Source organism: Bos javanicus, chromosome 13 (assembly GCF_032452875.1).
Source record: "Bos javanicus breed banteng chromosome 13, ARS-OSU_banteng_1.0, whole genome shotgun sequence".
Lineage (NCBI taxonomy): Eukaryota > Metazoa > Chordata > Mammalia > Artiodactyla > Bovidae > Bos > Bos javanicus.
In genome coordinates this window covers 40,670,125-40,692,884 of record NC_083880.1, presented here as the reverse complement: position 1 = coordinate 40,692,884, position 22,760 = coordinate 40,670,125, and the positions used below count along the sequence as shown (strand labels likewise).

General features: G+C 42.8%; 1 protein-coding gene across 4 annotated transcripts in view; it reads right to left on the bottom strand.

Moving 5' to 3' along the window:
* The window catches only part of XRN2 (5'-3' exoribonuclease 2), a 62,750-nt gene extending 40,033 nt beyond the window's left edge, over positions 1-22,717 (bottom strand). The window contains exons 1-14 of one of the 4 annotated variants that reach the window (XM_061436387.1): positions 22,540-22,717; positions 11,600-11,727; positions 11,406-11,517; positions 9,845-9,956; positions 8,171-8,229; positions 8,005-8,094; positions 7,154-7,226; positions 6,962-7,012; positions 6,339-6,496; positions 5,101-5,175; positions 4,876-5,009; positions 4,719-4,776; positions 4,528-4,635; positions 317-361 (exon numbers count right to left, since the gene is read on the bottom strand). In XM_061436387.1, the coding sequence (XP_061292371.1) occupies positions 317-361; positions 4,528-4,635; positions 4,719-4,776; positions 4,876-5,009; positions 5,101-5,175; positions 6,339-6,496; positions 6,962-7,012; positions 7,154-7,226; positions 8,005-8,094; positions 8,171-8,229; positions 9,845-9,956; positions 11,406-11,517; positions 11,600-11,727; positions 22,540-22,614 (1,278 nt within the window). In that variant the 5' untranslated portion in view covers positions 22,615-22,717. Of the gene's footprint in view, positions 1-316; positions 362-4,527; positions 4,636-4,718; positions 4,777-4,875; positions 5,010-5,100; positions 5,176-6,338; positions 6,497-6,961; positions 7,013-7,153; positions 7,227-8,004; positions 8,095-8,170; positions 8,230-9,844; positions 9,957-11,405; positions 11,518-11,599; positions 11,728-19,818; positions 19,913-22,539 lie in introns of those variants that run through there. The other 3 variants (XM_061436389.1, XM_061436388.1, XM_061436390.1) reach the window with 3 other exon arrangements.
* Positions 22,718-22,760: the final 43 nt, after the last annotated feature.

The window sequence follows — 22,760 nt, the reverse complement described above, 5'->3', positions numbered from 1 at the left end:
ATTAAAGACAGAGCATAGTGACTTCAAGAGATACCAAAGGTTGACTGCTTTTATTACAAAAACAATAATAATAACTGATCATTGTAAAAAACTTAAATAACTAAGTACCACCTGCCCATCAAGTATTTCCCTTCAGACTTGAGACAGAGCTTAGATAGGACTCCTTTAAAATCAATACCAGGCAGGAAGGCAGTTGGGTGGGTACCATGTCTCTAACCAGATCCTACTGGGTAAAGAATAAAAAGCTACTGTCATGAACACATTCCTCCCAAATTGTAAACTTATACCACTGCCAGTCTTATGAATTAAAACTCACCTTCATTCTCTTTCTTTTTTCTTTCTGTCGTCTTCTAAAACTGTCCTAAAAGTATAAAATCCACATATTCTGTCAAATAATTACACAAAAATGTAAGAGTTAAACATTACCAGGAATGATTTGAGAGACAATTAAAGTTTTAAAGGAAGACCCCAGAAACCTAGGTACATAATGAAACTAGGCAATAGACTGCATGTTCAAAGTGCTGCTTATCAGAACTGCACATGGCTAGAGGGCATTCTAAATTGGGTTTATATACAATTTAAATGGTTCCTCTTAATTTTTTTGCAGATAGTTTTTAATATCATTTCAGGGAAGAATGTAAGAGTCATGACAAAGACCCTTGGTTTTACCCTGGAGTGAACAGGCTGTCAGTATAGAGAAGATACACATAAGAAAACAATTCTTTAAGTTGTAGCTGAATATAGTTCATAATCAAGATGAAAATTTTAAAAATTCAATAAGACAATTTAATAATGAGCCTCTATTACCTACAAAGGGCTAGACAGTGCCCACCCTATCACATGTGTGGCACAAGTGATAAACAGAACAGTGGGGCTCTAGGAAAACACTACCACTCAGATGCTCCCCTCAATGACCACCACCAAATAGACCCAATGAGAGAAGGAAGAAAAGACAGATGTCTGCACTGCTTATTCTGGGCCAGTTTAACTCACAGGAAAGGGTCCAATCTGCCTTGATTCTTCCCTCCACTCATTTTTGAAATCTAGCCATGGTTTCAACTAGACAGGATTTAGGGCTGACCTTGCTCCCCACTAACTGAGTCATTCAAAGGCGTCCTTCCCCAGAAAGCACCCCTCCCATGCCCATGCCTGAGTGTTCAGGCACTGAAACGACAGTGAAGATGCCCACAGCAGGTACTATAATGACCATCACCCTCCTCTTGGCACTTCCACCCTCCAAGGCAGAACTGCCACTCCAAGAGAACACTTAACAAGATGGGAGGTTAGCACTTTCTGCCAGGAGGGGCTGAAGGCCAGATACATGCTGACTGACCACTTAAAACCTCCTAAGATCCGAACACTGCCAATTTCCCTAACCACACTCTGCTTACACAGTTAATGAGCCGTCTCTTATCTGGCCGTGACTCCTCCTTCTGAAACCACGCTCTTCACCTCGCTGCCAGGACACCACACTCACCTGTTCTTTCACTCCTGCTGCTGCCTTCACTCGGCCCTCCTTCCACCCTCTGAAAGCCGCTGCTCCCCTGGGCCCATCACCTGGACCTCCCCACTTCTCTGCTCTCCTAACAATAATCACCTAGTCTCATGAGTCTCCAACCAGAGCCTCTGCCAACTCAACACCCCCACCTACGTGTCTCAACCCTGACATGTCCAAAACAGAATCGCCACCCCCATCTCTCCATCTCCCAGTCTTCTCTTCACAGCTACTCAGACCAGACCATTTTTCGGTTGTTCAGAAAAAAGTGCCTTGGAGTCATGCTTGATACCTTTCCTTCTCTCACACCTAGGATTTAATCCATCAGCCGATCCCACTGGTTCTAGCTTCAAAACCTATCTCAAATCCAACCATCTATTACCACCTTCACTGCCACCATGCTGGCTCCCTTAGCATACTGCAGAGGAGCCTCTTAATTGGGCTTGATGCTTCTGTCTCTGCCTCCACACAGCAGCTCGAGTTAATGTTTCCTAGTTCGTGTCAGACTTTGTCACTTCTATGCTTCAGTGATGCAGACTGAGAGCTGAAGTCCTGCTAATGATCGAGAGGGTTCTACCACATCCACCACCTTTCTGACCTCTTCTCCTATTCCCTTCCCTTTGCATCCTCTGCTCCCACACGGGCTCCTCGCTGTTCTCAACATCCCATACGTGCTCCAGACCAGAGCCTTTTGGTGGGTGATTCCGTCCGTCTGCAGTGCTCTTCCTGAAAACATCTGCATGGTCCACTCCCTGACATCAGCAAGGCCTTCTCCAGCCACCTTTCCTAGGGCTGTGACCTCCCCAGACACTTCGTCCCCGGCTTTAACTTCCTTCACGGCACGTGTCACTCTCTCACACCCTGCATACTACACTTCAGCTTTGTGTTAATTATCCATCTCCCCCAGAAGAATGTCAGCTCCACGAGCTAAGAAGTTCCATCTATTTTTTATTTTGTTTTTTTGTTGTATCACTAACCCTCAGAATATGAATACTATCCGGCACATTGTAAACAGGAAATGTGTGCTGAATAAATGAACATTTGCAAGATAAAAGGCAAAGATTAAAGCTCATAAAATAAAAAAGACATTTCTGACCTAACTGTTCGATTTTAATAACAAGTATCGATAGACTCCCATTCTACTATTTTGCTCTTTTTATGGGCGGCAGCCACATAAGCAGATCACATCTACCTGGACAAGACCTTACTGATACTTCATCTTTTGTGTGTTATGAATTCCTTTGGAAATCTGTCAAAAGCCATGGACACACGTTCCTGGAAATTATATACACTCAGATACTTTTATGTTGAGTTTCTGAGGGTTCATAAATCTGTCCAATACAATGCCCAACCATGCCAAAAAACATTGTAACAAGTCATGGACACCAACAAAGACCCAAAGCTGTCAAATGCCCTCTCTGCCAGGCCAGCCAGAAACCACATGATATACTGAAGTCTGAAGCACTTTGGTTTCTATCAAATCCTACACATCCCAGTCTAATGCCAAATACCATCAATATTTAACACTACAGAGTCCGCTAAAGTCACAGAAAAAGACTTTTCTAAGATGAGATTTTATACCAAGTAATACAAAATGTGTGTAGTTTATTTCTTCAGCATAAAGAGCAGCAGCTCAAGTGGAGCCACTGTGACGGCTGAAGACTCGTTAAAATGGCTGTTCTGGTAGGTGTTTCACACTTCAGAGTGAGTTATTTCTGCTATTTCAATCTTACATGTGACGATTACCAAGTACCGAAGGCTTTGAAAAAATGCCTACAGGCCACTCACTGTTATACAAAATGGTACCCAAGATTCTAAAGAAGAGGCCATTAGCTACAGTAGCAAAGCTGAGGAAAACACAAAATCTTATCAGATACAATAACATGTTACAATAACATGTTTTAATCTTTGAGGAGATCAGGAAGTTATGTATCAATATTATGTTGCCATCTGCTCATAAAGATCTATAGGACTAAGAAGCTGAAGGGTCTCCTCTGCTTCCTTTCTGCTCCTCTCACCCACTGTCGGCCTCCCTCCAGCCCACTCTGCCTCCAGGCTGCGGCCCCTCCCTCTAGCTTGAGGACCAGGGGCCCATCCATCCCACTCTGACAACCTCAGGCAGCACCAACAGCTTCGCCTCTCTCCAGGGGCTTCCTCCCCCGGCCTTACCTTCTCCTGAAACCTCTACACTCCCAGAGACCCCTGATGGAAAGCACTTTCCCTCTTTATAAACTCCCAGAGATGTCAAGTTTCTGCTCAAGATAGGAGCCATATCCTATCTGCTCACGGTTCTCAAATCTCCTTCTGAAGGATTTCTGACCTGAGCTCCACATGGATCCATCTGACTGGTTCATAGACTTCTCCTCTCAGGTGTCCTGTGGCCCCTCAACTGCAGCACCTCCAAAACGAAACTCATTTCGACCTTATCTCCACCCCATCTGCTCCACCTGCAGGGCTCACTGCCTGGGTGAATGGCACCAGCAAACTTCCCACTGCCCATGCTAAGACTCACCCTATCCCACATAAATAATTCCAAAATGCTCTGCGACTTTATTTCCTTCTTTTACGCCCACATTTCTTACACCAGCTGCAACCCTCTACCTTGGCCAATGCAGTCAATCCATCCCAGATCCCCTACATTCCGCCACCAGAGTACGGAGTTGCAAAGTCCAGAGCATACACAGTGCCTATAAAACACGGCAGCCAGGAGTTCAATTCCAGCATTCTTCTAGCTTTGGAACCCTCATTTCACAGCCCATTGATTAGGCAGGTATTTGGATTTATATCTTACTTGAGATTAAAAAGAGAGAAGGTACAATGCAACTCACACAGGGTGCAATACATAATTCCACACAGCAAGCATCACAGCCTTTATAAAATCATCAAAGCACTGACCACTCGCGATTACACTGGTATTTGATACACTACATTGATTTAACAGCGCACTCAGAGAGGTTAAAAGGACAATCACAGGATCATCACAGCCTATGAGAGACAGGAGCAATTGAGCTACTGCAAGAGAAACACTTTACCTCATCATCCTTTCTTTTTTTAAAAATGCTATCCTCAACTTCACCAACTGCTAACATGATCATCTGTACTCTCTGCAGATTGACATAACCACTTTCTGTAAGGTAACCCTGTAAGTGATAAAATACATGTAAAATGACCTTCTTACAAAAGCAAACACTTCTGTTTTGAAATTATTCAAGAGTGAACTTACCCCGGTTTTGTGTACCACATTTTTGTATATGTTAACCAAGCGGTCGATGGCACCTTCCCTGCCACCAGGAAACAAACATCAAGCATTAGGACCAGACTGCACTGAAAGGCCAGAGGGCTAAACAGGAGCTTGAGCACACAAGCTCACACACACATACCTAATCTCTAAGGATGGCAGGTGAGGAAGGAAGTCGTTTCCCACAAAGAAGCACATGAAGACCCAGTCATCAATGCTCCTCTCGACATCAAACGTGAACGGCAGGCTGGCCATGGTGAGCTCTCTTTCCAAATACTGCGACCAAAAAGGAATGCTGTCACTAAAGCCATCAAATAGCAGTTGGCTTATTATTGGTGCACCCATGCCAACGGTCACCGCCACATACCTCACGGAGAACACTGAGACGAATGAAGATAAACTCTCCTTCTGCACAAGGAAGGCTGTCTGCCAGTTCATCGTGCTGTAAGAAAGGGGTAAGACTCAATATATCTACTCCGAATCTTGGAACTTCCTTCATCCAAACAAATAGCACAGCTTCTTCTAAAGCAAGACCCATTTTAATATTACAAGTATTAAGTAAGAGCAGAATTTACCAAACCATTTTAAAAATAAAAATTACCCACAATTTCAGTCACACCTAGACCAGGGGCTGAGCGCTCAGACACACAGTCGTGTCTGAGTCTTTTGCGACCCCATGGGACTTACTAGGCTCCTCTGTCCATGGGATTTCCCAGGCAAGAACACTGCAGTGGATTGCCATTTCCTCCTCTAAAGGACCCTCCCGACCCAGGGACTGAACCCGCGTCTCCTGCGGGTCTACACTGGCAGGCAGGTTCTTTATTATTGAGACACTGACTGAGCACACACATGTTTTTAACAGAGGGCGAGACACTAACTATTTTAGCCTGCGGAGGGAGACATGTATGGTTTCTGTTGCATATTCTTTCATGTTTTATTTTTACAACCCTTTAAAAACAAAAGACCCTCTAAACTCATAGGTCAAACCTGGAGAGCTATAGTTTGCCAAACCCTGACCTACACCCAACCAATATTAACATTTTAATGTACATGCCTCACCCTTCTCTGTGAATATGTATACTTTTTACCAGTTTTCACTCAACACGTCTTTTAAAGAGGTACCATATTCTTAGACACCCTTTAAAAGGATATAAATGGTTAAATGGATATAACCAAGGGAACTCATAATAGGGAGAAACTAGGAGTTACTCAAAGGTATCAAGAAGTTTAATGGACTTTATTTACAGTTCAAACAAATCATGCACAATGGGCATCATTACCTATGAGACCTCAGCCTTGTGCAGATGTAAGCTGTGCTAGGAAAGCGGGGAGGAGAAAGAATCTGACTGCGTGCAAGGTTGTGAATGTGTGTTTAAGGAGTTTGGAAAGATACATCTCTGTGAGGGGTAACAGAGCAAATAGATGAAAAATCAAATCAACCAGTCTTCTTTTTATCCATTTTTAAAATGAGGCAGTTATATACTTAATGCCATTGAACTGCACATTTAAACATGGCTAAAAAGTGGTAGTTTGTTATGTATGTTTGATCACAAAAATAAAACTGAAAAATATTAAATGAGGCTACTACCATCCTGAAATTCTTACCTTTCCCTTCTTTTCTCTCGGCAAACCCTCACAGTCCTTGACATCATGTCCAAATTGATTACAAAGACCACAGGGTTTGGGTTTGTTCGGTTTGAATTCTTCTCTGATAATGGTAAAGTTGGGCTCATGTGTAGCAAGGCCAAGCATAATGAGATCAGCTATCAGTCAACAACAACAAAACACCAAACAGTGAGCATTTCCGGAAGACCCTTACTGTAACCAAAGGCAAGATATTATCGTAACACAAGACAGCAAGGCAAAGAAAAGCCCCAAGGATCACACAGAGAGCAAAGCTGAAAAGCCTAAAACTTCCTAGTGGCCAAGAACAGGACCTCCAGAAACATGGGCTTAGAGTGTAACTACCACTCAGAAGTCAACACTTGGCAACTTTCCATTTTAAAGATATGTGTGACCATATTAAAAAGTTGAAAAAAAAAAAAAATCAAGATAGGTGAATATTAAACACAGATTAAATGACTCCACACTAGTTCTCTCTCAAACATAAAATAAGCATGGCATTTTAGAATTTCCAGGCAGCCATGAATAATTCATTACTACACACCAAACCATGGACTCGCTACTGTTTAACCCAAAGAGATTCAGACCCCAAAGAAGAAACTTACCATCTGCTCCACATAAGCAGTGATGAGTGTTTGGGTCATGGTTAGGCTGGGCTAGAGAGATGGGAAATATATATTTATGTAAATAGATTTCATACTACAGGAATATCACATTTTACCAAACGTTTTCTACACAATGGCTTGTCTTTTTTTTTTAATAGAACATATAATCAACTATTTATGTATGAATTTTACCTCTTTGTCTTCTAATGTAATCCATGATTTTATGTTCCCCTTCACCAGGAGCACTAGCATCAGATAAAATAACCTACAAAAAACAGTTTAAACATTTTTAGCTCATTCCCATTTTTCAAGCTCAAAAATCAACAGAACTGAACATTTTAAAATAAACTGGGATAATTCTATTAAAACAGTGTTACTAATTGGAAATTTTTCTTAATAAGGTGTGTGTTAGACATCAAAATTATTTCACTCGTTAACTGACTACTTGAAATAGAAAAAATGAAATGTTTGGGTCAAACTTAGCCATTAGAAAAACAGATCAGTTCACAAGTTTCTACTCTTCACTGCTACTCAAGTATACAGCACCGAGCCATACAAGCCCTGAGAGTAATTGGTAAGAGATACCCATTAAATACAGAGTACCACATCTAATTAACAGGGAAATGGGCTTATAAACCCAAGATTATATAAACATTTTGCTTAAATTTTACTTAAACACTCAGGAGCACACAGCCATTCTTTAAAGGCAGCCCCAGGGCTTTTTATCTTGCTGTATTTTGATTTCTAACAACAGAAATTACTTTCATATATATGTATTTTAAATCATGAGTCCCATCTTACAGCTTCACGGTGACGGTAAGAGGACAAAATTGGCACTGAGAGAAAATTCGGCTGCCGGTCACTGGACCATGCAAGGTACCCCATCTCTAATAACCCTAGAAGCTTCTCGTTCCTCTAACATCAATCAGCATTTCATGGAGGGAGAAAAAGACAAATAATATCAGTCCTATCAAAGGACATGACTTTGATATGACTCAAATTGTCACCCTCATCTTTTTGAAGTACCAAAATGTGAAACTTACTGTCAAATTTTTCCACCCAGGGTCATTATTTAAACGATCAGCTATGTAATAGCGAAGGCATTTAGCAAGATTGTCCATGAATTCAGTTCCCTAAAATGATAGAAAAAAATAAATTAACCTATCATTTAAGAGTTAGCAATAGCTAGCAAAGTATGAGACTACTTACTGGTGTAATACAGTTGCTGTCAAATCTTTCTTTTATTTCTTCTGGAGGAAGATAGCCACCTAGAGAAGAAGGGGCAATGCTTTGTTCTCCCCATAAACAGTGAGGTAAGTTACTCAATATTAGACCAGAACAACAAAAACAGAAAGTTGAAATATAAAGAAAGAGAAGTGTTGTCACCTGAGGAACAATGTTCCCCCTTTTCGAAGAAAATAAGATTCCTCCCCTCAAATTACATGAAGCTGCTTTAACATGACTGTCAAACAAGACATGGTACAAGGAAGATACTCTATCGTTATGTAAAAATGACATTCTTCCTAATGACCTGGCATACACGCGTGCGTGTGCACACACACACAGGGTAGAGGCTCTAATCCCAGTAACAGTTCTTAAGATGAAGGGGCCCAAGAAAAAACTAAAATGCCAAGTTTATCACAGCTTTATATCACTTAGAGCGATTTAGAAATTCTATTTTTTCCTCTGTATCACTGAAAAGCCTTTTCTTGAGCTTCTAACATCTTCAAGAAAAAAAGACATCTTTAGAAGCAAAGACAACCTGTTATAAATACAAACAGTAATCAGAATATTAATTACAAGCTGTTAAAATATGTATGTACTTGCACACTTCCAGCAAATTAAAAAACACGAAATGCACGGTAACTACAAGTCTCAGACGACTACACTACGCCTCTTTTTCCACCTGCCAGACACAACATCCTGAACCAATAATGGTGGCTCTCCTGGTCTATCACGTTGCCTCAGGTAACACAACAGCAAACGAGTCACCCTGCAGGCACCACACTTCACCCCGCCTCACCCACAGGGGTCTTGGGAGAAGCGGTCCCAGGGGCTCAGCACCCTGGTCTCCCTCCTCTCTGAGTCGCAGCCAACTCCTGCCTCGACCCATCAGGCCTTAGACGGACTGCAAAGACGACCCCATTCAACCCCACAAGCCCCTTCCTGAACTGAGGGAGCCCTGGGCACAGCGAGTGTGCACGATCCCAGTACAGCCTGGAAACATGGTGCTATCATCCCAGGCCTCTGCATACAGACCTGAGTGCTATGGAGAAGCAGCAAGCAAGCCACCAAGACTGATGGGAGGAAAACGCTTACAGTAGTGCGGCTTCCTAACAGCCCCCACAGCAAAAGGCAATAAGAAGCACTCAATGTATTTCTAGTTTACAGACAGATGAAACTGAACCGAAGGGCTGCACTCGCCCTGACAGAAGTTGACAATTTGCTCTCCCTACTTAATTCCTTCCTTTTGTCCACAAGTTTCCCTGGTGGCTCAGCTGGTAAAGAATCTGCCTGCAGTGTGGGAGACCTGGGTTCAATCCCTGGTTGGGAAGATCCCCTGGAGAAGGGAAAGGCTACTCTCTCCAGTATTCTGGCCTGGAGAATTCCAGGGACTGTAGACTCCATGGGTTCGCAAGAGCTGGACACGACTGAGAGACTTTCACTTCCCTTTTACTACAGAGTTCAGAAACGAAAAAGCTTACTAAAGGAATAAACGATTCTATTAACTACTTTTCCTCAACAGTGAACATAAACTTCTCCTGAATATCCTGGGATCTTGATTAAATTAAAACCCTGCCTACTTGTAAGGAGAAGGCACCAGCCCTGCCCCCTCCACACAGTTCGTGTAACACATCTAAGCCCAAGGTGCATGCTCTTTACCTTTCGCCAGGATCTCTTCCCTGACTCGCTGCTTCTCTATCTCTGCTTCCATGCCTTCTTTGGATGCTCGGAACCTCCTTGAACGCTGCTGGTTCATTTTAGCACGCGGTGCCTGAAAATGGGTATTTCATATTCACATACTATTTCAAACATTTATAACTATATTTGTACATTATTTTGAACCAGCTACTCTGATAAAAATAGCGCACTCAAATGGAAAAGCTAAGTAATACGTCCAAACAATCCTTTTACCACATACAGTAGAACCTGAGGGCTTAAATTTGGACCAAAACCCTTAAACGCAGTGCAGTCAGGTGAACGAGTGACGTGTCAATAAAGGACAACCCCTCTATAAGGCCACAGCACTGAGGGCCGCACAGCACAAGGGCGGGCCCAGGACAGTTCCATTAGGCTACAATACTTTCAGGCACCCCAGATGGAAAGCTCGCTTTACTCAGAGACTCAGCACACAGAGAGGGAGTAGTTGCCACAGAGCCAGGATCAGGAATACCTTCTCTGAGCCCACACCTAAAAGGAAGAAAGGTCTCTAAATGGGATTCACAAGACCATAATTATCACGCTGTCTCTATAATAAAGCACAGCGGGTAGAAAGAGAACAGTTTATCTTATATCACTCTAACCAAATGTAACTTCAATCACTGAGTAAGTGTGAATGAAGTGAACTGAACTGTAAGGTTTTGCAATTACTGAACTGGGTTTGGAAGGGACTCTCAAGCCTCCTGTCTGCATAAAGTAAGCTATTTCATATTCTCTTTAAACAGTTCCCTTTCCTGTAAAATGAGACCACCTAATCTAACTCTTTCAAGTGCTATGATCTACATTTATATTTTTAACATAAACAAAAAAAAAGGGTTACAGACAAGAATGGGTACATATCTATAAACATTCAAATGTGCACATAACTTATCCTTGACCCAGCAGAAAAACACAGTGGAGTACAGTGAAAGGGATTCTGCAAGAAACTTAGCTAACATGAGCTGTAATCTGCTCTAAGAAAGACATACTCCCGTTCCCTTTACTTTTTTTTACTATACTTTACTTGTAGCTTAAGTTTTTAGGCAGCTAAGATTCTTTCCTTGAATAAATAGAAAAGTTAATCTTCTCGAACCCAAAGCTTTCTGGATTTTCAAAATTATTTCATTCATTACTTTTAACTCTTCAAAAATAAATAAATAAATAAATGGGACAAAGGCCTGCTCCTCTCTATTGCCTCACTGCCATGTAGCACTGCCCACTCCACGCCCCAATGCCCTGCATGCGCTGCTGATGCTCAGGAAGACCCTGGGTAACTCACCGTACCCATCTACCCCTGCCTCTGCCCCTGCAGTGGCAGCCACCAACACCCCCAGGACCTCATGGGCTCTGGCACAAAACAGGCACACTCACAAAACACAGCTGAATGAGAGGCTGAAAGGTGAGGCTTTCTTTCTCAAACTCATTATCGTCAACCATTCTTCACTTAGCTGACTTTCATTCTAGACACTGGGAACACAGCAAAAACAAACACAGGGGAACTGATTTTAAGTCATTCAGCACTTACCACTCCATCTATTGCCATGTAGAGAAGCCGTCTTGGTCTGACAATATTGAAGAGTCTGTCAATGTACTCAAAGATTGCAACCATCATTTCATCCTCGTTTTTTGGTGCTGGTCTACAATGACAAGCAAATAGTGTAATATCATATAGCACTCCTCCGTGACTTGTGCTATCAGCGACAAAAATGGGTTACGTACTTGTCTTCAGGATGCGTACAGGGGTGGATGATTCCATTCATATCCAAATACAGATTATCAAACTCCACATCATTGGGGTTAGGCTTACTGGCATCGACAGGAATCTTTACACCATTGCATTCTTTTGGCTATGAGGAAGTGATAATTAATAGTAGTTTGGTTTGACTGTTCAAGTCTGAAATTGACATATCCTAGGCTCAGTATGAACCTGTGCTTCATTTCTGAATTGGAAATAAAATACTTTTAGTCATCTTTAAGTTACAAGATAAGCTATTTTTACTCCTTAAAGCTTCCAGCACAAGTTACTCTTGACTACGTGGGGGATAGTGACCAAATTCCCAAGTCATTCGGCTGTGCAAGAGACAGACCAGGGAGTCTTTCCAGAATTCTCTTCCTTACCGCCCATTTCAACTTAACCTGAAAGATGCCTCTCCATGCCACCATGTTCTCACTCCTGCTACCAGCATCAGGCATCACTTCTCACCCAAAAGATCGGCCTTTGGATGGATTGCCCCACTTCCAGGCTCTCTCTTCTCCAGCCCACCCTCTATGCTGTCAGTTTTCTTTTAAGTACAAACGTGGCTGTGTCTTCTCTTGCCTACATCTTCCAGTGCCACCACAGCACGTGCAGATCCACGAGCCTGGCCCTTACCAGCCCTCGGTCCTGCCACAACGCTGCTCAGGCCACCCCACCTCCCCTGTTCCCAGAAGATGCTCTTCCATCTCTCAACGCCTCTGTTCCTCCTTCTCCCTCCTGACCAACACTCCTTCCTGACATCTTATTCATTTTCCAAAGTCTAGACTCAGATCGAATGCCACCGTGTTATCACACCTTGAACACATCCCCCCAACGAATTAACTGCTCCTCTTCTATGTCCTCACAATTCTTCTTATTCTGTGTTTTTCTACTTGGTTTGCCATTCTAACCCCCAACTACACTGCAAGTTCTTCAAAAGGTAAGGACTGTGCTACACTCACTCCTGGAGGCTCTCAACTGTATTTTTGTGGTAAAGCATTATCTTTCTTTCTGCCAGAGCTTTAGCAAATGATAAGAGCTAGGTTTTTATTCTTAATAATAGTAAAGGCACTTTAAAAATAACACATGCCAAGTATCATTTAAAAAAAAAAATTGTGAACTTAAAAACCCATTATATACATGCTACCTCATGGATGAACCTCAAAAACATTCTGCTAAATAAAAGCCAGTCACAAAAGATCCTATTTACATGATTCAGAACAGACAAATCTTTAGAAAGAAACAGATTAGCTTCAATCTGCAGTGGGGGCGGAAAGGAAGGGAGGAGATAGGAAGTGACAGAAAATGGTTACAACATTTCTTTTGGAAATGAGGAAACTGTTCTAAAATTAAGTAATGGTGCTGGCTATACCACTGCATTCATACTAAAAGCACTGAACCATATCATTTTAAGGGTGAATTATATGGTACATATTGCAATAAAGCTATTTTAAAAAGATATAAAGACAAAAGGTCAACTTAATGAGAAAAAAAACAGGGCCCACAGAAAGGATTGATGAAACCGTGGTACAACCATATACTGCAATGTCTGACAAAAGTACATTCCAAATGTACAAAAGTAACAATAAGTACAAATGTTACAAAAGTAACATCCAGCTGGATGGTCACAAATATCTTAAGCCAAAAAAGGAGGTGAAGAAAAACACATCCTGTATACCACTTACAAGAAATTATAAATGATCAAAACAGTGCTAGGCACTGTTCAGGGATGAACAGAAACCACAAAGAAGAGCAGATGAAGGATGAACACCAATCTCAGGACAGTGGTGATCCTCGAGAGAGAAGGAATGAGATTGGGCTTCAATTTGCATTTCTAATCGGAAGAACTGGGTGTCAAAGAAAGAGGCTATCAGAGTTCTGTGCAGACACCCTGTGAATCAGGAAAGAGGGGCTTGATCAGAAGCAGTGAACCAGAAGGAAAGCAAGTCAATTTTTGAGGTCTATCAGAGAAGATCGTCTGATGACTCTCAAACAAAAACAAGCTCTATAAAGGCAGGAGGCTCTGCCGCTCCACTTGCTCTACACTCAAGGTCCATACCTCCCTTCCTCCTGAACCAACCAGACACCACACTCAGGAGAATCCAGACCCACTTTCTCTATGATTCCCAAGAAGTCAGACAGTTAAGTATTTTTGACTTGTTGACCTATGACCTCAGTTGCAACGACTCATTTCTGCTTTTATAAAATTAAAGCACCCCTAAACAATATGGACATGAATGAGTATAGGTGTGTTCCAATAAAGTTTTATTTACAAAAACAGTATAGACCGCTGGCTTGCTATATTGCAGCTTTTCAACAAATGCTGAGTGTAGCTGATGAGTTTCCACTTCCCCTGCCTAGAAAGCAGAGCCTAGGGAAGAAGGTGTAGGCGGGTCCTGATTTTGAGAAAAGAGCGCCAGGCATTCCCAACAAGAAAGACACACATTTTCCTCTTGGGAGTTCTAAGGATATCTTCAACACATTAATTACATAACCCTAGAGTTTCTTTCTTCAGGAGAAGATTCTCAACAAAGGGACTTACTCTTCAAGAGGCTGGCCATTAACTACAATGTGAGTGTATCTGCTGCTGGATTCGAGAGATTCTTAATCAAAGAGTAGCTACACGGACAGCTACTCTGAACACGAAAACCAATTCATCTCAAATAGCTTTTCATTATCTTTGGGGGTTTCCAGTAATAAACTGAGCACACATCGCAGCCTTTCCTTTCTATCCCCGGACCACGTAAAAGACTAAAATCATCCCACCACAACTACAGAGCTGTGCTGGAAAACCAAGAGAAGAACCGTCGGTGACTGGTAAATCACAGGGGATGCCCAAAACGTGGAAAACTAGTAGATCTGATCAGAGGACGTGCCTCAAACATGCAGATGTGGGAGAATCTGAGGGCTCCAGGCCCACAGGGGGCTCACGTAAGAGCCTCTGGAGGATCCAGAAGCAGCAACAGCAGGAACAGTCCAGCTGGTCAAACTTAGCACTCTCCCCTCCGCTCACCGTCTCAGGCCCCATGAGGACCAGGCACCTTGAGACCGTTATTCTCAAAGGACAAGGGTGCTTGCGGAGGAAGGGCAGTCAGAACCCTGGCTGATGGAAGGCTGGCTATCAGGGCAGTCCTACCCCGTGGGAAGCCCACTTCTCCACGGCCCACGGCACGAGGGGAGAAAGAACTATCTGTATCCCAGACAAGCAGCTGAGAGATCACCCTGTTTCTGCACAAGCTGATAAAGAAGGTATGTGAAAAAGTAAATATGGTCCACACACAAATAGTGACTCTGTATAAAAATACACTCCACAGTTTTTAATGCAAAACCCCTAAAATAAACTCCACACCAACCTGCTGTTCTAGTCAACGATATACAACTTTCTGGCTCTTCACATGTAAGGTAGAAACCCCAACTATCAGTAATATTTAAGTAAATGCATTTTTTTGTGTAAGCCTGCACACATTTCACAGCAGCATAACGAACCCACCTGCAACGCAGGAGACACAGAAGATGGGGGTTTGATCCCTGGGTTGGGAAGATGCCCTGAAGGAGGGCATGGCAACCCACTTCAGTTTTTGGTCTGCAGAATCTCATGCACCAAGGAGACTGGTGGGCTACAGTCCTAAGCATCACAAAGAGTTGGACACGACTGAGCAACTAAGGGTACAGCACACGCAGACACAGAAAAATCAGGACTCATGCCTGAGGTTCTGCTGCAGTAAGAGCTCCCTCCATTTAATGAAAGGGAAGTGAAATGGCTCAGTCATGTCCGACTCTTTGCGACCCCATGGACTATAAAGTCCATGGAATTCTTCAGGCCAGAATACTGGAGTGAGTAGCTGTTCCCTTCTCCAGGGGATCTTCCCAAACCAGGGATAGAACCCAGGTCTCCCACATGGCAGGCAGATTCTTTACCAGCTGAGCCACAAGAGAAGCCCAAGAATACTAAAGTGGGTAGCCTACCCCTTCTCCAGGGGATCTTCCCAACCCAGGGATCCAACCCAGGTCTCCTGCATTACAGGCAGATTCTTTACCAGCTGAGCCCCAAGGGAAGCCCAAGAATACTGGAGTGGGTAGCCTATACTTTCTCCAACGGATCTTTCCGACCCAGGAATTGAACTGGGGTCTCCTGCATTGCAGGTGGATTCTTGATAGATAATATATTGTAGAACTTGGTTTTAGATTTCCCTTAAAGCAGCTCAGAACTTACAAAAAAAAAAAAAAAGCAGCTCAGAAAAGACTTACAAAACACAGGTGATATTTTGGGGAGAAAGGGTCACAAGGCTACTGAAAAATTTAAATTACAGTATTCTTGTTAAAATTTCAGGCCATAAATTTTGATGTAGTTGCCAAATAGAAAAGCTTCATATTTTTAGTGATTAGTATTTTTTCACGTAGTATGTCAGCTCTCCATTTTTATATGGTGTCAGTCAACAAGGACTACTAATTACCACCACCGTTTACAGAATACTTAAAATGGGACAGGCACTGTTCTCAGGGCTTTTACTCGTGGATTATTTCCCTCTCTTTTCACAACAACCCCGTGAGGTATAGAGCATCTCACTTACTAATGAGAACACAAATGCTCAGAGGGGTTAAGTGGCTTTCCAATGTCATACTTCTGTCAAGTTCAGAGACCAGGATTGAACTCAGTCATCTGAATTCAGAGCTGGTACCTTAAGCCGTATGTCAGGCTGATTAATTGCAATTTCACTAGATTCAGCATGAACTCAACACCTGTAACAGGCATCAAGGACCACAGCCAGAACTACAGGGGACACATAGCGTGCTGACGTGTGAACCTGATCTTCACTTGCCCAGAGGGCACACTGGTGAGGAGAGCTGCCACATGACAGCATGAGGACTTCTGCTCACCTGCTCTCCAGCTGAACTAGTGAGAATCTTTTGAAAAAGACAAAAGCATTTAAATTTAAAGCCTTTGGAAACAGTCTGGAGGCAAAGAGCAATCTAGTCAAGAAAACCTTTGAAAATTCAGAACTCACTTCATTTGTGACAGAACGTGGAGAAATTCACACCCAAGGGCATTCTCAAGAACTGTGTAAGTTGTGGCGAAAAGGGACCAAGAAAAGAATCAGGGACCTAAGGAAGATACAGCTTAGACCACAGACTGGCTAGTCTGTGGGACAGAAGTGGCGTTTAAGACAGTTGGGAGGAGCCGCCCTCCAGCTGGGGTTAGAACAGATACCAGACATTAATCTCAGAGGCGAAGCCTTGCAGGTGTCACTGCATTAGTCTATAACAGACTTCTGTGGAACGCTCAACAGACTATATACATTCTCGACTGCGTGTGCAACATTCTCTGGGATAGACCAATCGCCGGGCCATGAAACAAGCCTCAATAAATTTACAAGCACGAAAGTAATACAAAGCATGTTCTTCAACCACAACAAAGTAAATAAAATTCGAGCTCAATAACTGGAGAAAAGTTGGCAAATCTGTAAACATGGGAAATTTAACAACACACTCACAAACTATCAAGAAGAAATCAGAAGGGAAATCAGAAAATGATTTAAGATGAATGAAAAACAGGATACGACATATGAAAACTAACATTGTAAAGCCCAAAAGCAGTGTTCAGAGGAAAATTTATAGCTGTAAATGTTTGTATTAAGAAAGATCTCAAGTCAATTACCTAACCTTCCAACTTGACACTGGAAGAGCAAAATAAATCCAAAGCAAGCAGAAGGAAGAAAACAAATATGAGAGAAAATGACACAGAGAATAAAAAGGACAATTTTCTAAAAAAATCTATGAAACTAGACTTCCCTGGTGGCACAGTGGATACCCCACCTGCCAGTGCAGGGGACCCGAGTTCGAGCCCTTATCCCAGAAGATCCCACGTGCCACAGAGCAACTAAGCCTGTGCGCCACAACTACTGAGCCTCTGCTCCAGAACCTATGAGCCGCAAGTCTGAGCCCTTGTGCTGCAACTACTGAAGCCCATGTGCCAAGAGCCCAAGCTCTGCACCAGCAGAAGCCACTACACGAGGCCCACACACCACAACTCGACAACGCCCTCACGCAGCATCAAGACCCAGTGCAGCCACAAGCAAATAAATAATCTATGAAACCAAAAGGCAGTTGTTTTACAAGATCAACAAAATTGACAAGTCTGACCAAGAAAGAAAAAAACAAGGTGGGAAACCTAGATTTCACTGCAGGCAAACAGCATAATTCTATACGACGCAATGCTACTGAGAACTAGACACAAAAATATCTCCACTTTTACTTGGATATATAAACTACCAAAATTAACTTATCAATCAGTGCAAGGCACTATTCGAAGCTGTTAACTTGGATTTACTGACTCAATCCACACAACCAACTTCTGTGGCGCACATACAACTGGTCATCTTTATTCACGAATTTCAATTTGCGAACTCATCTGCTCACTAAAATTTTATTATACCCCAAATTAATATTGTTGCAGTCTCGAGGTCATTCACAAACACAAGCAGAATGGAAAAATTTGAGTCCACCGACACACACACTCCCAACTGATGTTAAACAAGGCAGCACTCTGCCCTATGTCAGCTCTCATACAGAAATGACCAGAGCATAGACTGTAGGAATGGGGTTGTGAAATACAAGAAACTCCAGTTTGCTTATAAATATGGCATATAAAGGTTTCCAAAAATCCTGAAAAAAAAAATAATAAATTGATACATGCTGAACAAGGATGAATCCTAAAAACATTATGCGAAATGAAAACGTGAAATACACCAGACACGAAATAACAAATATATGATTCCACTTCCATTAGTACTTAGAATAGGCAAATTCATAAGACAGAAAGTAGGTGGCAGGGGAAGCAGAGAATTGTTTAGGTGAGTACAGAATTTCTATTTGGAATGATAAAAAAAATTCTAGAAATGAGTAGCAGTAATTTGGCAAATTGACTCCCACGTATATAAAAAAATAGTACACCATGACCAGGTGGGGTTTATTTACCTGAAATACCAGACTCATGTTAACATTTAAAAATCAATGTGATTCACCATTTAAAAAAAAAAAAACAAACTAAAAAAGAGAAAGCATAGCATAAAGTGTAATTTTATAACAGTATAATTTTAAAAACTCTTAAGAAAACATAAGAAAAATCTCAGTGACCTTGGCTTTGACAAAGATTTCTTAAACATAACACAAAAAGCAGTAATATAGAGAAAAAAGAAAGCAGGCTTTACTAAAATTAAAAACTTTTGCTCTTTTTTGCATGAAAAAGGAAATCACAGATTAAAAGAAAATATTTACCAAAAAAACCAATATGTAAAAAACTCTAATTCAGTAAGACAAACCATCCAACTTAATAATGGGCGAAAGGGACTTCCCTGGTAGGACTCTGCTTTCACTGCTGTGTGTCTGGGTTCAATACCTGGTTGGGGAACTAAGATTCCTCAAGTCTCATAAAAGGAAAAAAAAAAAAAAAAAAGTCCTTACTCTTAAAAAAGGGGGGAAGGGGAGATCTGAACAGATACCCAACTCAAGAAGATATATGGAAGGCAAATAAGCACCCAAAGAGATGCTCAGCATCATCTGTCATCAGGGAAATGCAAATTGAACTCACACTGCAGTAACACTGCACTAGAATGGCTAGAACCAGAAAGACTAACCACACTCAGTGCTGACAAGGAAGAGCAACAACCAGACCTCTCATACACTGCTGTTGGCAGTAAAACAGTACAGCCTCTTTATTAAACAGTCTGGCTAGTTTTTTCTTTTTAAATAATCAAACACCAGCATACAATGCAAGCACTTCTCTAAAGAAATGAAAGCATTATGTCCACACAGAGATCTGTATGCCAATGTTCACAGTTTTTCTTAATAGCCACAAACTGGAAATAATCCAAATGTTCACCAATCAGGTGAATGAAAACCAATCCAATGAATGAAAATCAAAATGTAATATATGCACAACACAGAATACAATTCTAAAATAAGAAACTATTGATACAAGTAGCAACATGGAAGACTTTCAAAATAATTACTCTGAAAGTAACCAAGTTAACTGAGTCAGGTTTTTTTAAAAAAGTACCTATTGTATAATTCCATTTATATAAAATTTTAGAAAATGAAAACATCGATAGAAATAAATTAGTGGTTGACCAAAGATGGGCAGCAGGAAGGGGCTGGGGGAACAAAAAAGGAGCAGAAGGAATGTCTCAGAGGTGATGTTCATTACCTTGATTGTGGTGAGGAGTCCATGGATAGACACATGTCAAAATGTATTAAATTGTACACTTTAAAAAGTGCAGTTTGTTCTAGGTCAATTACACCTCGGGGGAGGAGAGAGAAAAGAAAAATAAATCAACTAGAAGGACCAGTATTCAGAGTTCAGAGAACAAAGTAAAAGGAAAACGGGAAAAAAATAAAAAAGCATTCCCCATAACTACAGAACACAAGCCTCCAGACTCACAGTCAGCCAAGCACTGATGAAAAGGAATTAAAATCTTAAAAAAAAAAAAAAAAAAAATCTGTAATACACAGTCACACAAGCTTATATTATCAAGGATAAAGCTCTTTTTAAAATTCAGCAAGAAAAACCGATCAACTACAAAAGAGTGAAAGCAAAGGAACACAGAAATTAAGAGCATGGGCTTCCTGGCTGACACAGGCTCTGACATGCATTAACCACATGACCATGAGTACATTACTTAAGCCGCCTGTGCTTCAGTTTTCTCACCTGTAATAAGAAGCAAGAGGAAGAGGAGAAGAAATAGTTACGTGGTTGTTATGGGGATTTAATAAATTCATCTGTGAAATGCCTGCTGCTCCTAAGTCGCACCAGTCGTGTCTGACTGTGCAACCCCACAGACGGCAGCCCAACAGGCTCCTCTGTCCCTGGGATTCTCCAGGCAAGAATACTGGAGTGCGTTGCCATTTCCTTCTCCAATGCATGAAAGTGAAAGGTGAAAGTGAAGTCGCTCGGTTTTGTCCGACTCTTAGCGACCCCATGGACTGCAGCCTAACAGGCTCCTCCTAACAGGATTCTCCTGCCAAGAGTACTGGAGTGGGGTGCCACTGCCTTCTCTGGTGAAATGCCTAGTACCTACTATATACTGCATTTAAGTGTTAGCTAAATAAATAAACTGCATTAACATTCAACTTTTCATCAACAATTTTGGATGACAAAAACCAAAAGAACAATGCTTTCCAAGTTCTGAGGGAAAGCAATTTTCAAACTCAACCTCTGCCTAGCTAATGATTACTCATGTTTACGAGGAAGAATGGACTTAGAAAACTCACATACTACAACAGCACTTCTTAAGAACTCAAGTAAGAACAAAAACCAAGAAAAATGATTAAAAAACAGTACCTCCAACTGCAGAAATTTTTAAAAATATCAAGCAGCAGCTTTTCAGCTAGGCTACATAACCAGGTGCCACAGCAGCAGAAATACAGACTTCAAGCAGTCTCCAATTAGAAAGAGGACTTGATAGAATATCTGATATAAGAGTCTGGATGGGGAACCATGTACAGTGGAAAACACGCAACAGGCAAAAAGACAAACGTAGCAGAAAAGAAAGAGAATCCTAGTACACAACCTAGATCTACATAGTGACAATAATCACCAACACTACTTGATTCTTCAGCTTTTAAAACAAACTTGTATAGCCAAAGCCCTGACAATTTAATCCTGGATGCCAACAAGGCAAAAAGCACAGCTGACAAGCTTGGTATGAGGAGTAAGGACAGCAGGGGTTTAGAAAAGTTAATACCTAACCTCATCATGTGAAGGGTCAAGGGGTACTCTGTATAGGAGAGGAAAAAGAAAAAAAAATATTACTTAACGCTATAGTTTATCAGTAGAAGAATAAAGGCACTGATTAGGGGGTGGGGTGGGGTGGGGTGGGGTGGGGGGCGGGGGCCTGTACAAGTGACTGCTCCTAACACAGCTACAATTCCAGATACATCCAGAAGCAATACATCAAACATAACCATGACACTCAGAGACAGAACCAAAAATAAGTTTAAAGCAGTTATCCCTGCAGAGCAGAAAGGAGGTAAGATATAAAGTTAAGAAAAGTTTTAAACGCAAAGGACATGAGCATTGTTTCCACAGTTTCTCTTTGAGAAAAACACAGGCGGTACTGGAAATTTCATCAGAACCATCAGTTTCGGTTTCTCCTCGGACAGGAACTAAGCAAGGTCAAGATCTCACACAGAATGATGAATGAAGTCTGAAGACCCATCTACCTGTCCAAAACAAACAAAAACTAAACAAACCTTTGCCACCCCCCCCAAAAAAAACCCTCACTAGCCTAAGCAGAAAGTTCCCAGTGTCGGCTGGGCACTTCGTTCAAAAGCAGGGCATCGTGTGTCCCTGAACCTCCCCGATCTGGAAACTGAAAGCACGGGTACCAAATCGAAACCGGACGGAGAAACCTGGAAACGACCAATAAGAAACGCCAAGAAACCAACAGCAAAAGGCATAGCGCCGATCGAGCGCGCCCAGGAACCCTGAAAATGTCAAAGACAGGCTTAGCCCAGCAGTCAGACAACGAGGGAGGGGCCCCTTCGCGGACTTGAGTGCTGTCCGAGACCTTCCCGAGGCGCTGCTCTCCCCGCGCGACCCCTAACACGACACCGACGGACTGCCTCTCCCCGAGCCGAAAGCCTCTCAGGTCGGCCGCCCCGGGAGGAGACAAAGCCGTGGGCGGGGTCTGCCGCCCGGGAACCCGCGGGCAGCGCAGGGGCGGCTCTCGCGCCGCCCGAGCCGCTCCCGGGCCGGGAGTACGAGCGCCCGCGCCCCCGACGCACGTCGACCCGCGGCGACCGGGGAGGCAGCGGGCGCGGGCCCCGCGGGCGGGCGGCGGGCCCCCCGGGGACCGCGGCCTGCACGCGCGCCGGGGCAGGGGCGTGCTCTAGGCGTCGGCGTGGCTGCCGCTTGGCGCCCCCTCACCTTCTCTTCCACGCAGTTGACAATGATGGACGGGTACTTGCGGCTGAGCCAGCGGAAGAAGGCCGGGACTCCCATGGCGGCGGCGCAGCAGCGGGCGGCGGCCCGGCCAGCGAACGCGCGGTAACCACAGAGACGAGCCGCGGCGGGCACCGGCGCTTCCGCCCACGTGCGCCCGGCGACCGGAACTTAGGTCACGGCGCCGCCGCGGAAGAGACCAGGAA